Source organism: Staurois parvus, unplaced genomic scaffold, assembly GCF_062004578.1.
Source record: "Staurois parvus isolate SC_StPar_1 unplaced genomic scaffold, SC_StPar_1.0 ptg000025l, whole genome shotgun sequence".
Lineage (NCBI taxonomy): Eukaryota > Metazoa > Chordata > Amphibia > Anura > Ranidae > Staurois > Staurois parvus.
Genome location: NW_028317821.1, coordinates 2718216 through 2733079, shown reverse-complemented (window position 1 = coordinate 2733079; position 14864 = coordinate 2718216). Strand labels below are relative to the sequence as shown.

Here is a 14864-nt window from a genome sequence, read left to right as displayed (position 1 = left end):
ACCAGCAGCTGTCACAGGAAGAGATCAGCACTGATGATCAGTGCCCTGCAGTGCTGCCCAGCAATGCCTCCCACCTATGCCCAGCAGCGTCCCCCATACATGCCACCCATCTGTGCCGCTTAGCAGTTCCGCCCATCAGTGCCCAGCAGTTCCGCCAGTTAGCGCCGTCAGTCAGCGCCGTCCATCAGTGATCATCAAGGCTGCATATCAGTGCAGCATCATCAGTGCTTCCTCATCAATGCCCACCAGTGTCACCTCATCAGTGCATCCTATTAGTGCCCATCAGTCCTGCCTATCCGTGCCACCTCATCAGTGCCCATCAGTGCAGCCTCATCAATGCATATCAGTGAAGAAGAAAAATTACCTGTTTGCAAAATTTTATAATAGAAACAAAGAAAAACTTTTTTTTTCAAATTTCTTTGCTCTTTTTTTGTTTATAGTGCAAAAAAAACCAACAAAACACCCAGTGGTGATTAAATACCACTAAAAGAAAGCTGTATTTGTGTGAAAAAAATGATAAAACTGTCATATGGGTACAATGTTGCATGACCGCGCAATTGTCATTCAAAGTGCGACAGCGCTGAAAGCTGAAAATTGGCCTGGGCAGGAAGGGGGTATAAGTGCGCGGTAGGTAAGTGGTTAATAAGACAGTGGAATCCCTCCTGCCATACCCCATCCATCTTCTCTGTTCAGGCGAGGCTATATGGGGTTTCAATCAAAGAAAGTCTGTTTTTGCTGAGCTTTGCATTAGGGACTGGCTGGCATTAGCGAGGAGTCCTACATATTACTTCAGAGGGGATTTCAAATTATTTGATGGGAAAATCCCCTGTAAAATTTTACTTCAAACACTTTACCTTAATATCTCTGGTTCAAACAGGTCGTCTTTCATGTTGCACTTGCACTTTGCGTGCCTTTTTAAATGCTTTAAAAGGTGAAACCATCAACATGAATTAAAATTATTTCTTACATTCCATATTTATTTTTGCAGGCTACAAATGCTGGAATAATGGTCTACATTTTGTTCCTGATCCCACTGCTTCTTATGGGTGGAATTCAAGGTGAGTTTTATAGATCATATAGACTCTTGCTTAAAGTGGTTGTAAACCTTGAAATGAGAAATGAACAGTGGATATCCCTCTATAGTGTGTATTAGCCTCAATCTAAGGCACTGAGTGCGGTTTATGTCTCCTCTCTCTTCCCCCTGCTATCTGCATTAGTCACTTCTGACAGGCTATCCCAACACCACAGAATCTTGGAATATGGCATTGCCCCCACTCCAGCACATATAAGATGACTGACAGTCTCAGCTGTGCATGTTTCACTATGAGACTGTGTAGAGGGGCATGTGTCCTATCCCTCTGCTCTGGTCTCAGAGTGCCCCATCATTAGTGTCAGTGTGTGAGGAATAGTACTCCATCATTAGTGTCAGTGGGAGGAATCGTGCCCCATCATTAGTGTCAGTGGAAAGAATCGTGCCCCATCATTGATGTCAGTGGGAGGAATAGTGCCCCATCATTGGTGTCAGTGGGAGGAAAAGTGCCCCCTCATTGGTGTCAGTGACACCAATGAGGGGACACTATTCCTCCCACACTGACACTAATGATGATTCTTCCTTCCACTGACACCAATGATGGTGCCCCATCATTAGTGTCAGTGTGTGAGGAAAAGTGCTCCATCATTAGTGTCAGTGGGAGGAATCGTGCCCCATCATTAGTGTCAGTGGGAAGAATCGTGCCCCATCATTGGTGTCAGTGGGAGGAAAAGTGACACCAATGAGGGGGCACTATTCCTCCCACACTGACATTATTGATGGGGCACTATTACTCCCACTGGCACCAATGATGGGGCACGATTCATCCCACTGACACCAATGATGGGGCACTATGCCTCCCACTGACACTAATGATGGGGCACTATTCCTCACACTGACACCAATGATGGGGCACTATTCCTTCCACTGACACCAATGAGGGGGCACTATTCCTCCCACACTGACACTAATGATGGGACACTATTCCTCCCACCAATTATACTTACATCGCTGTGCTGACCCCTGCTCCAGCCCAGGTTCCCGCCTTCAGGCACAGACACGTACCCATCAGCTGCTCCAGCTGCTCCTTCACTTGATCTTCAATCTTTGCGCTGCCGATCAGCTCCTCCTCTCCAAGCTCCGCCCCCTCGCCTGTGATTGGCAGCCTGTGTGCCTTTTCTGAGCTACAGATCTGGCGTCCAATCACCGACAAGGAGGCAGAGCTTGCAGAGGGAGGGACAGGCTGTCACAGGCTGCCCAGTGATCCCAGGGGTGTGGCCAGATTCGAGGGGTGGCTTGTCATCTCGCCCACATTGCGATCAAGATCCAGGAGGATGAAGATACCGGATGGACACCCTCTGTACCCCTCCTCCAGCAGCGCCTTGTGGACCGGATCGACGTGGGACATGGGGTCGCGTACACAGGTAAGACACAGCAGCCCCTGTCCCTTTCCCACGGAAGTGTCCCTTCCGTGGACTTGTTAGGAGGATTTGTTTAATCTCTGTGTATCACCTGAGGCTAGTCACTTCAAAGGGTATATGTATAGTTTTACAACATTCTATCCATTCAGATCAAATAATTTTTCAGCAGATCTCTGAGAAATTGCACCTACAAATAGCTCTTGTGCATCATGTAACTAATATATATTATTTCAGTTATTATAACTGGCTACGTAGGGTATATTTAATCTGTGTTGAATTAAACTGTATATGGCTAGAGATGTGTATGACGGAAAAATGTGTTTTTTGTTATATCCGATTCGTTTGATAAGTTCATAATTTCATTTAGTCATATTTTTTATGTTAAAATGATTCATTTTTGGAACATGTTTATTATATTTGGACTTGATTCAAATTTGATTTTCAGAATACAGCTTTTAACGTGTTAATTTTGTTATTTTGGGAGATAATACTTATGCACTCTGAGTTGGATGGAGGTGGATTCGTCAGAATCTCTGAATTATAACAAAACAAATAAAATTAAATTCATTTCGGAATAATTAATTATTGTATGATTCCGAGATTATTGTATGATTGATCCACCTTCATCCAACCCAAACACAATAAGGGCCTTTTCAGTTTTTCAGGTAAAAAAAGCTAAAGAAAAATGAATGAAAAATGCATCCCTTTAAATCCTGTGAAAACTGTAAGGTGCTTTCTTGGGCTGCTTTCATGCTCTTCCATTGAAAAATGTGGCAAAAACGCATATGCATTTTTGCTGCAGGTGCGTTGCAATTTCAATGCATTTTGCATGCATTTGTGTTGCGTTTTTCCTCTAGACAGACTGGACAAGGCACTTCCCACAGGTGCGTTGTGTTTTTGATTCATTTTTGCTGTGTTTTACATTAATTTCAATGGAGGGGTGCATTGTTGGTGCTTTTTTTTTTTACCACACCAGATATGCACCAAAAATGCAGGAAGTAGGACTTTTAAAAACGCAACTGAAAATGAAAAAAGCAACGGACCACTGTGAAGGGTTCCATAGGATTTAAATGGAGGCATTTGTCATGCATTTTTCTTCCACTAGTTTTAACCAAAAAACTGATCAATGTGAAAGGGCCCCTTAAAAGTCCTGCTTACTGCATTTTTGGTTCATGTTTGATGCTGTCAAAAACTACACAAGTCAAGTAGACAAAATCCTAGCATAAAACCTCTGGTTCTCATCACCTGAATCTATCACCCCTGAACCTCATCTCAGATGTGTATAAGACATCACTAGCCAGAAACCTGTTAAACAGAAAAGCAGCTGAGAGGCAATTTGTGTGGAACGTATTCTGCAGGATAAAGCAACAGCAAGCAGTGCATTGTCACATACTGTGAACGCTGCATCACCATGTACTGTGGAAGGACAATTGTCAAAGAATGATACTTAGCCTCGCAACTACTTAAAGTTTTACGATGATCTGCTTAATTCATTCATAACATCATCTAGTATTGGGTGTCATTGTATGTAGACTAAACCCAAAACCATAAGTCTACCATAATGAAGCAGAGTATAGCCTAACTGTGGTCATCTTTACTTTACAATCATTGAAAATCACGGGAAAACGCCGCTAAATGCTAATGCAAAAATGGTACAAAAAGCTGAAAAACATTTTTAACTTGACTTTACACAGCTAACATTACGTTATCAAAACATCCAGTGTGCATGAGGACTGAGAGATAGGGAAAGGGCACTGGCCAATTCTGTTGCTCAGGAGCTTCTGCATGCAGTATTCACAGACATTCCCCTGCTGCACCTTATGGACTTTCACATTGAGGTACTGCAGGTAATTTGAAACAGAATTCTCAGATAGTTAATATATTACTAAACCTAACTGAGCACAAGAAATATAAATATATTCTAAAAGAAATGGCTACAGTTTAGGTTCAACACAACATAAATATGTTTATTTAGTCTCCAAACCTTTTCTGAAATGCAGTTTATAAGTCTCTTTTCCACCTTAGAGCTGACACAGGTAATTGCAAAGCACTACAGAAGATAGGAATCAACCTCTATCTTATCATGTATAAGTGCCCCTTTGTTTTTCAGTCTCTGCAAACAGTAAACCTACAATTGGATTCATTCCCTTTATACGCATACCAGAAGACACTGAAGTTGGTGAGTCATTTTTCATTCAATACGTCATCTTTAAAGCTCCATGAATGCATTAAAACACCAGTGATTTTTTTTTTTTATTTAAATATTTTATTGTTTTCAATTCTTCTCCCACCATTAAATCTTTTAATTGAACATCTTTCTTCTTTATCCAATTCCCTGTAATACTCTCTTTACCTGGAGGAAAAAACTTTGTAGATCCTAGGGGCATTAACAATGAATTAAATTCCCACCCCTTTTGTGTAAAGTGTTCCAAACTCTCAAAACATTACCTGTAAACAAACTTGTGCTATCTTTTAATCCTCTAAATTGAGGAGGTAACCAAATGATTCTACTTAAATACGTGTGACTTAATGTATTTTCTATGTTTACCCAACTTTTCCCCTGTGCATTATGTGTTCAATCAAAAATTCTTGCCAATATTACTGAATTATAGTATCTCTTCATATCTGTTACCCCCAGTCTGCCTTTTCCTTTATCTCTACTTAAGATTTCATAGCTTATTCTGGGCTTCTTATTTCTCCATATAAATGATGTTATAATTTTTTTAATTATTCTAAAATATGCCTCTGGGAGCTTAATTGCTATCATTTGAAATTTATATAGAATTTTGGGAACGATTACCATTTTTATCAAGTTTATCCAACCAATGCATGACTGAAATCCTCTTCCTAATTTCTTTCTTTCGTCCTTAATCTCGTTTAATAGTGGGATATAATTTAATCTATATAAATTCTTTAAAGATAGAGTAAGTTTTATACCCAAATATTTTAGATCTCTTTCTCTCCAAATAAAAGGGAATTCCTCCTGTAACATTTTTTTTTCTCTCTCTCTATTTGTAAGGTTTATATTTAAGATCTCTGTTTTAGTTGGGTTAATTTTTAAGTTTGACATCTCTCCATATTCTTTTAAAGATTTCATTAAGTTTGGTAATGTTATCCTCGGATTTCCTACATAGAACATGTCATCTGCATAAGCTGCCACCTTATGCCTCCTACCCCAATTCCTTTTATATCTACATTATTCCTGATGGTAGCCAAAAGAGACCCCAAAGACAGAACATATAACAATGGGGACAAAGGGCATCCCTGTCTTGTTCCATTCTGCATCCCAATGTACTCGGATAAATCCCCATTTACCATTATTGCTGCTGAGGGTTAGCTATATAATTTCCTAATCCATACTCTCATTCTAGGTCCCATGCCTATTACTTCTAAGGTGTCTAACATATATCCCCAATTTACTCTATCAAATGCTTTTTCAGCGTTAATCGCAAGTGCCAACACTGGAGTTCTTTCTTTCCTACTTTTTTGTATAAGGAACAAAGATCTTAAACTGTTGTCTCTGCCCTCTCTCCCTGGGACAAACCCCACTTGATCTATATGTATCAAACTCGGCATTAAGTCCTTCAATCTACTTGCCAGTACTTTTGCATATAGTTTAGTATCTATATTTAATAAGGAAATTGGTCTATAGCTTGAGCAGTGAGTATTATTCCCTCCTCATCTCCATCTCTCCTCCCAGAGCATTCATATATATTCTCAACTTAGGTAATAGAATCTCTTCATATTTTTTATAATATCTCACTGTATACCCATCGGGTCCTGGACTTTTTATGCAAGATGTATTTCTTCCTGCGTTATAGCAGTTTCTAGGGATTCTAATTGTTCTTCATTTAATATCGGTAATCCTGCCTTTTTTAAATATGCCAGTCTTCTCTCTTTATCGCTGACTTCATCTTCTTCTATGGTACCATGAGTCTTAATATTTTATAACTTATTGTAATTTTCTTTAAACACTTTTACTATATCTTTGGTTGAGTGAACCAATTATTCTTTATTATCTCTTATTTTCTCAATATAATTCCTAGATTTTTTTCTCCTCTGAGCTCTCATTAAATACTTTCCTGGTCTATCCCCCCATCTATATCTCTCACTTATCATTTTATTAAACACTCTCCTCTTCTCTTCTTCCAAAATGTTATTTAATTCTTCCCTTTTATTTATTATCTTCTGCATGACCTCTTTTGTTACTCTGTTTTTATGTGTCTGCTCTAATTCACAGAGTTCCCTTAAGAGTGTATTTACTTTTTTCTCTTCTTTCCCTCTTCTTTTTTGCTCCTATCGCTATTCAAATACCTCTAATATAGACCTTATGTGCCTCCCACACCGTAGTCATTTTCTTAGAAGAATTGCTCTATTTCCTTCTTAACTTTCCACTCCGTCTCTTGCTCCTGGAGAAGTGACTCATTCATCCTCCCTAATTTTCCTCCTCTCTGTTCTTTCCCCCATAGCAATTGCATTGTAACAGGGGCATGGTCAGAAATTGACATAACTTCTATATTTACTTTGACCAGAGACTCAATAAGCCTACGGTCCAACAGTATGTAATCCAATCTTGAATACATCTCATGTACATGAGAGTAAAAAGTGTAGTCTCTTTCCTTCATATGTTTAATTCTTGAAATATCTACGAGTTGACATTATTTCAACATTTTTTTCAAGTTTTTCAGAGATCTACTACTATCTCTCATCACATCCATTTGGGGATCCTTATACAAATTAAAATCTCCAGCCACAATCAAATCCCCTTTTTTTAAATCCATTAATTTCCTTAGAATATTTTTTAAGAATAACTCAGGATTCTTATTTGGGAAATAAATGTTTGCTAATGTACATTCTATTTCCTGTAGTTTTCCTTTCAAGAAAAGGAATCTCCCTTCCGGATCTACCAATCTCTCTTCCAACTTAAACCTTATATTTTTTGCAAATCCTATTGCCACTCCCTTTGCACGTTTAACCACTTGCCTACCGGGCACTTATACCCCCTTCTTTACCAGGCCAATTTTCAGCTTTCAGCGCTGTCGCAGTTTGATTGGCAATTGCGCGGTCATGCAAGATTGTACCCATATGAAATTTTGATCATTTTTTTTTCTCACAAATAGAGCTTTCTTTTGGTGGTATTTAATCGCTACTGGGCACTTTACTTTTTGCGCTATAAACAAAAAAAGTGCAAAAAATTAAAAAAAAAATTTCTTTGTTTCTATTATAAAATTTTTCAAACAGGTAAATTTTCTCCTTTACTGATGTGCATTGATGAGGCGGCACTGATAGGCAGCACTGATAGGCAGCACTAATGAGGTGTCACGGATAGGCAGCTCTGATAGGCGGCACTGATGATGGGTACTGATAGACAGCACTGATAGGTGGCACTGACTGGCATGACTGCTGGGCACTGACTGGCGGCACTGCTAGGCATTGACTGGTGCAACTGCTGGGCACTGACTGGCACAACCGCTGGGCACTGACTGGTGGCACTGACTGGCAGCACTGCATTGATGGGCACAGGTGGGTGGCACTGGTGGGCACAGGTGGGTGGCACTGGTGGGCACAGGTGGGTGGGCACAGGTGGGTGGCACAGCTGGGCACAGGTAGGTGGCACAGCTGGATGGCACTGCTGGGCACAGGTGGGTGCACTGCTGGGCACAGGTGGGTGCTCTGCTGGGCACAGGTGGGCGGAACTTGTAAGCGGCACTGCTGGGCACCGATCATCAGGGCACTGATCATCAGTGCCCTGATGATCGGTGCCAATCCCTGCTCTGAGAACTGCTGGTTCTCGGCAGTACTTTCCTCGCGCTCTGACAGCATGAGGAAAGTGCAGCCAAGAAGCGGCAATTGCATTTCCCGGTGATCAGCATGTGATTGGAAACGGCTGATCATGTGGTAAAAGGCCGCTGTGATTAGCCTTTTACCACATCACGTGATCAGCTGTGTCCGTAGGACACAGCAATCACGGAGATCACCGGGTGCGTGCCCCCGGGGGCGCACAGGAGAGCGGGTTCTGGGAGGACGTCATATGACGCCCTCCCAGAACTGGCCGGCAGCAGTGTAGCCGTCATTCGGCTATCTGCGGTTGGCAAGTAGTTAATTGGGGAATCTGCATAATACCACTCTGGATAATATCTGGATTGTAGTTTCACATTTGTTTCTTGTAAAAGGTGTGTCTCTTGTAGGAATACCACTGAAGAGAGTCTATGCTGAAGTTCTTTACATATCTTAAATCTCTTTCCTGGGCTATTTAAACCTTTGACATTATAACTCACGAAGTGAATCTCTTCCATTCTTCTCACCTCCTCTCATCCTTCTTCTCCTGTCCCCTTACTCTCTCTCTCTTCCCTATACCTTCTTCGTCCTCTATTTCTCCAGAATATGATTCCTATTTTCCTGTATAATCTCCGGTTGCCAACTCCCCCCCCCATACCCTTCCCCCTCCCGGCTTACATTTTGCCTATGAATCATTTGTGGTCCTAACCCCACCTTTGATTCCGCTTTTAGGTGAAACTCTGACCATGAACTTTTCCCCAATAAGCGTGTCTCCTCCTCCGTGTCCTGCCATACTCTAGTAAACTTCAAAAGTCATAAGAGAGAGACAGAAATGGAGAGAGAGGAGAGAGAGAGAGAGGGGGAAAAAATAAAAAAAGAGACCCCCCCTCCCTCCCATCTTATTCCTCTTTACTATTCCTACTCTCTATTTCTCCTTGGCTACCTGCCACCCCTCATTTTCCTTAGCCCACATTTCTCCTTCTTCCTCCCAACCAGGGATATTTATTTTCTGTATATCAAGTCTCTCACAGAAGTCTCTCAGATCTTCGGGGAATCTCAGTCTTGCTGAATGTCCATTTCACCATCAGATCAAACACACTGGAAACCCCCAGCTATATCGAACATTCTGTTTTCTCATCTGTTCCAATAATGGTTTCAAAGTTCTCCTTCTTAATAATGTTTCCGCTGCTAAATCAGCAAAGATCTGTATATTTATTTCTCCATATTTTATTATTGCTCTTCCTTTTATCTTCTTCCATAGCTCTTCTTTATCCCGAAAATTATGGAATTGCACTGTTACATCTCTTGGCTTTTCCTTCCTATCTTCTTGTATATATTTTACTATTCTATATACTCCCTCCAGTTTGAGAGGCTCTGTTATAGTTCTATCTATTATAGTGTTCAGCATTCTTGTTATTATTCCCGTCAAATCTTCTCCTTGGGAGATCTCTGGATAGCCTCGTATCCTTAGATTGCATCTCCTATCCCTATTCTCCTGGTCTTCCAATTTATATAACAGATTTCTTTGTTCTTTTCTCAATTCCATCGCCCATTTTTCTAATTTCTGTATAATTTGGGCATGCTTATCTAGTATTTCTTCCGTCTCCTCCGCCCTTGATAATATTTGTCTCAGGTCTTTGTGTAAATTCGCCAGTTCCTGTTTTAGGGATCTTTCGAGTCCTTTAAACATTTCTGCTATTTCTGCTTTAGTAGGCATCTGTGAGTTCTCCTCTTGTTCTTCTACTTTATCCATATCCACTTCTTCCATATGTTGACTACTATTAGCTATTCCCAGGGATAGTCTGGAACGTTCCCCGCCATTTTCCCTCTCACCTCTTACACTTATTCCCTGTTGTCTCTCTGGAGTCTGTTTCTCCTGTGAGGGTATATATTTTTTTATTGACCCTGTTTGGGAAGACTTAGTCCCTCCTCCCTTTGATACTTTGTTTTTCATGCTGTCAGGGACTATTTCAATGTTCCGCAGTTCTGGTTTTGGGTGGGGTGGGGGGAGGCCTATTTTTGATTTGATAGCAAAATTTGTTGTCTTCCATGGGTATCCCCATCTCAGTTCTTTTCTTCTTTTTTCTCTCCCCCCACTCCCGAACTCATCTACCCGGGTCCTCTTCTTTTAGGTCTTTATCTGTTTTACATTGTCCTCCTTCTGATTTTCCTCTAAGACCGCCTGGGTGAACCCCTCCTCACTTTAAACATATAGTTCAATATATACAGTTCAGTTCCCATGCAATATATTAATCTCAGTACTTTTGCCGCTCTCACTCACCCTCTTGTCCCCAATACGGCTTTTCCCCGTATGAGATCTCTGTCATATATGAAGAAAAGGGCTTCTCTGAAAAACATTTCCCGCACTCCGAACAGGTATACACCTTCTCCTCCTTGTAAGATCTCTGATGTGTGTGAAGACTGGACAGACATATGGCTTTTCACCTGTGTAAGATCTTTGATACTGTATATATAAAGTCTAGACTTATCTGAAAAAACATTTCCCACACTTAGAACAGGGATATAGCATCTTCTTCATGTGAGGTCTCTGATATATATGCAGGCTGGACTTTTATGAAAAACATTTCCCGCGCTCTGAACAAGGGTATAGCTGCTCCCTCTTGTGTTATCACTGGCATATATAAAAATAGGACTCACATGAAAAACATTTCCTGCACTCCGGACAGGTATGCAATTTCTCCCCCGTGTAAGATCTCTGATGTGTGTGAATACTAAGGTTCACTGAAAACTATTTCCCGCACTCAGGACAGACATATGGCTTTTCATCTGCTTTTCCCGCACTTAGAACAGGGATATAGCCTCTTCTTCATGTGAGGTCTCTGATATACGGTATATGCAGACTGGACTTCTGTGAAAAACATTTCCTGCACTCTGAACAAGGGTATGGCTGCTCCCTCTTGTATTATCACTGGCATATATAGAAATAGGACTTACATGAAAGACATTTTCCGCATTCAAATTAGGAATATTTCTCCCCCATGTGAGATCTCTGGTTTCTATTGGATTGAGCTTCTCTGAGAGACTTTCCCACACTTTAAGACAACTCTTCCTTTACTCCAAGTGAGGGGTAAGGTGGCTCCAGGTACTCTCTTCTGGGGAACATTGGACTCGACATTCCCCTCACATAATGAGTGGATTGCAGGGGGGGTTCACCCAGCCCTTTTCCGCATGTCTCCAGCTGCCACGGTCTTGTGTGCAGGAGGAAGAGAGCCGGCGTCTCCCTTACTTCAAGAAATGTCAGCTGGCTCCTCTGCCTCCCAGAGCTCCCTTGCGGCAGATCACCTGATCGCCCGGCATCCACTAAGCTCCAGGGAACACTCAGCGCAGGGCTGAGAGCACAGGAAGACCCGGCATGATGGCCGCCACTCCCAGAGGTCCTCGGTCCACGTACCCAGCCAGGCAGGCCCCCCTCTCCCCGGTCAGTCTCTCCAGGGCTTCCCACACATCTCTCCCCTTCTCAGCGGGACACTGGAGGTGCTTGGGAGTTGGGAGCCCTCACATTGAGCTCCCACTCCAAGCCATGGTCAGGCTCCCACCAGTGATGTTTTCAAACTGAGAGATCAAACATCCTTTTTACACAATGTGGAGGATTAACCTCTTAGGTTCCACAGTGAGTATAACAAGCATGCTTCACTGCTTATACAGGCTGATTTTACTGTTGTGGGTTTAGTAACACGTTTATTCCTTTTTATATGATTTTGCATTGCATTCAGTTTTTTGCTGTGTAACAAAATAAAAATGAATACAATTTTTTTACTTCTTTATAATAAAGGCAGTTGTTTAAATTTAATGTGATATCTACTGTATGTGTATCACTTTATTCTTGTGGTATAACTATAAATAAACTACCATTATTAAAGAAAAGATTGGTAAACTGCATTGTACATTTATTTCATGTTTAGAGATATATTGGAAGTCAAATCTGAAGTGTCAAATCGAGTGGAGGTAGCCTATTGAGGTTTCTTTGCACTATGGCCCATCCACCTCCACTAAAAAAAGGTGGATTAGTCATGCGCTATGGTGGTCATTGCAGTGCACAATTTACCTCATACCTTATCAAATTTGTCAAGCACTACCCTCTTTGTGTAGATGACTTTTTAATAAGGTATCCTGTGTTTCTAGGATATGCATTGGTGAGAATTGTGGGCATTGTGGTAGGCTCTGCCAAGATCCATTTTAATACTATCATCCTTCTATCTAGGAATAGACTTTTAAAATATATGGGTATAATTCTGCCAATTTTCTCATCTAGAATGCTGGACAGACACACCCAAGGCATATGTATATTATTTTTGATAATTAAAGCAAACTACCTTTGAACATTCCAGGATTATATACCAAAAATCGTCCTTCTCTTGCTTGCATCCTATACATTCACTGGTAGGGCTTCTGACCATTTTGTGTAATTCATATCTCCACAACTCTTGCTAGCATTTTGACAGCCAATTCTTGCATTGTCTCACGGTCATGTGCACAGTGCAGTTGCCACTGGCTGCGTGAGATAAAGGTTCAGTCAGAAATACAAAGTAACAACATTATTAAGTGTTCTTGCATGGCAAGACCACTTACTGTTATCTCACATATATATTCTTATTATTATAGCCAAATTTACCACCCTAACTCCTCCCACAGTTTTTACACTACATAGACAGTAATATACAGAAACGTGCGGATTGTTCCCGATTGGTGTGCTATTACTTTGTGGAACATTTCGCTGAATGGTTCACGAAATATCAGCGTTTTTGGGGTGAAATTGGTCTCATAGGAATGAATGGCGGAATGTTCAAAACTAGAGTGGGAGCTGACAAAAGCTAGAGTGTGAGCTGAAAAATCAGGATATGATTTCTAAACTGCAATCACTCCCTCATTTTCAAGCCCACCTACACAAATCTTATATCAAAACGTTCAGCTATCGCTGCTGCCACTAAAAATGTCCACGGCTAAGCCATAGTCCTGATAGTTTTCACAATATGACCATTTGTTTGCACCTCACGCCGCCCATTGACATTAATTGAAACTCCACTCTAGCCACCTCAAATTTGAAGGGCAATATCTAAACTGTGACTGTGCCTTCATTTTTAATATTTCAGAGACATACTATGCATCAAAATGTAGGCCTGGGTCTTGTGCTTCTCACAATATAAAGCTCTTCGGTGTAGGATTTATAGTTTGTAAACTACAACCGTTTGAAGATGGCAACCACCAGTGAAGTGAGCAAGTTGGAACCGTTTTTTTTTTTTAACCGCTCTTCTCTGCCCTTGCTGTAGAGTGAGTTGCCATAGGAACCCAGGTGTGTGAGCAGGTAGCAGAGTGACAAGCCACTCCACCCAGTTACTCTGCCCACTCCAGTTGTAGACTACAGGTGGAGGCAAGAACACTTCACACAATTTCCCTAGAAATTTTAGCTTTTCTAGTTGTAACACAGTATTACTGCAGATCAAAGGGGTGACTATTGGGCTGCATATGATGTCAGTTAAAGCAACACTACCAATAAAAAAAAGATTAAATAAAATAAAAATGTAGCTATTTGAACCTTTATTAAGGCTTAGCTAACCCTAATCAGCCCTACTTAACTCCTTCATCCCCTTAGCTGTTATTTTTCTTTTTTAACCTTTATTATTAAAGCTTTTGTTTGTTAAATATTTTAGTGTTGCATTTAAAAAAATATATTCTGTTTGATAATATATTTGCTATGCTTTATACCAAAATAGTAATTTTAGTGTCATAATAAATGAGACAAATTAAGACCAGAAGGAAAATGTACCTTTTACACACAATGCCAATGGAAAAGGGTTACACTTTGTCTATATATTGCATAGAAAATAACATATTTTAAGGAAATTATCACCAAAAGAAATCCTTGTTTATCCCAAAAAATTATATATGTGTTACCTTTGTATATGTGGTTCTCCACTTGACTTCTGGTTAAAAAAGACTCTTGTGCTGATTTAATTTGGACAACACTGATCTAAGATATAAAAAATGCTAGGGTCTAACTCATACCTCCAAGTTCCATTTTTAAGTTTACTAACCTTTTCAAGTAATATATGTATAGCGATATGCCCGTGCCCGTTGATGCTTGTCCCTGGTTATTTCCCTGACCTTGCAAGCTTCTCAACACCTGACACTCTAGGTTCAGACATTTTAGTGCAGAAAAGAACACCTTAACCACTTCCCATCCGGCCTGTGTACATAAACAGCTGGATGGGAGCAGTGCCAAAGTGGGTCGCCGTTTATAAACGGCCCCCGCATTCACTGCCTGTGCACGCTCCCTGGGAGTGCGCGGCACCATGATCTGGTGCTCTCTGTGCGGAGGACACAGATCAGTGTACGGGACCTCTGTGTCAGTTCCCGATCATGTGATCACTGATTGGCCAATCAGTGATCACATGAATAGTAGTAAACAAGATGTCACTTCTGACATCATTGCTTACTACTAGTGAAATCTGTGAATGATCACAGAGGTCACATGGTACAATGCTATTCACGAAAGCCTTGTACCATGTGACAAGCTGTGACCAATCACAGATCTCACAGTATATCAAGGTCCTACCTTTCCTCAGGGCTTGTGCTGCTCCATGTGCTGGCATCCATCTTAGGTCTGCAAAGCATTG

General features: G+C 41.0%; 1 protein-coding gene across 1 annotated transcript in view; it reads left to right on the top strand.

Moving 5' to 3' along the window:
* The first annotated feature begins 991 nt into the window (after positions 1-991).
* Positions 992-14864, top strand: part of LOC149471175 (cadherin-related family member 2-like) — a 133314-nt gene continuing 119441 nt past the window's right edge. The window contains exons 1-2 of the mRNA XM_089693690.1: positions 992-1058; positions 4562-4630. Coding sequence (XP_089549816.1) covers positions 1007-1058; positions 4562-4630 — 121 coding nt within the window. The 5' untranslated portion in view covers positions 992-1006. The remainder of the gene's footprint in view (positions 1059-4561; positions 4631-14864) is intronic.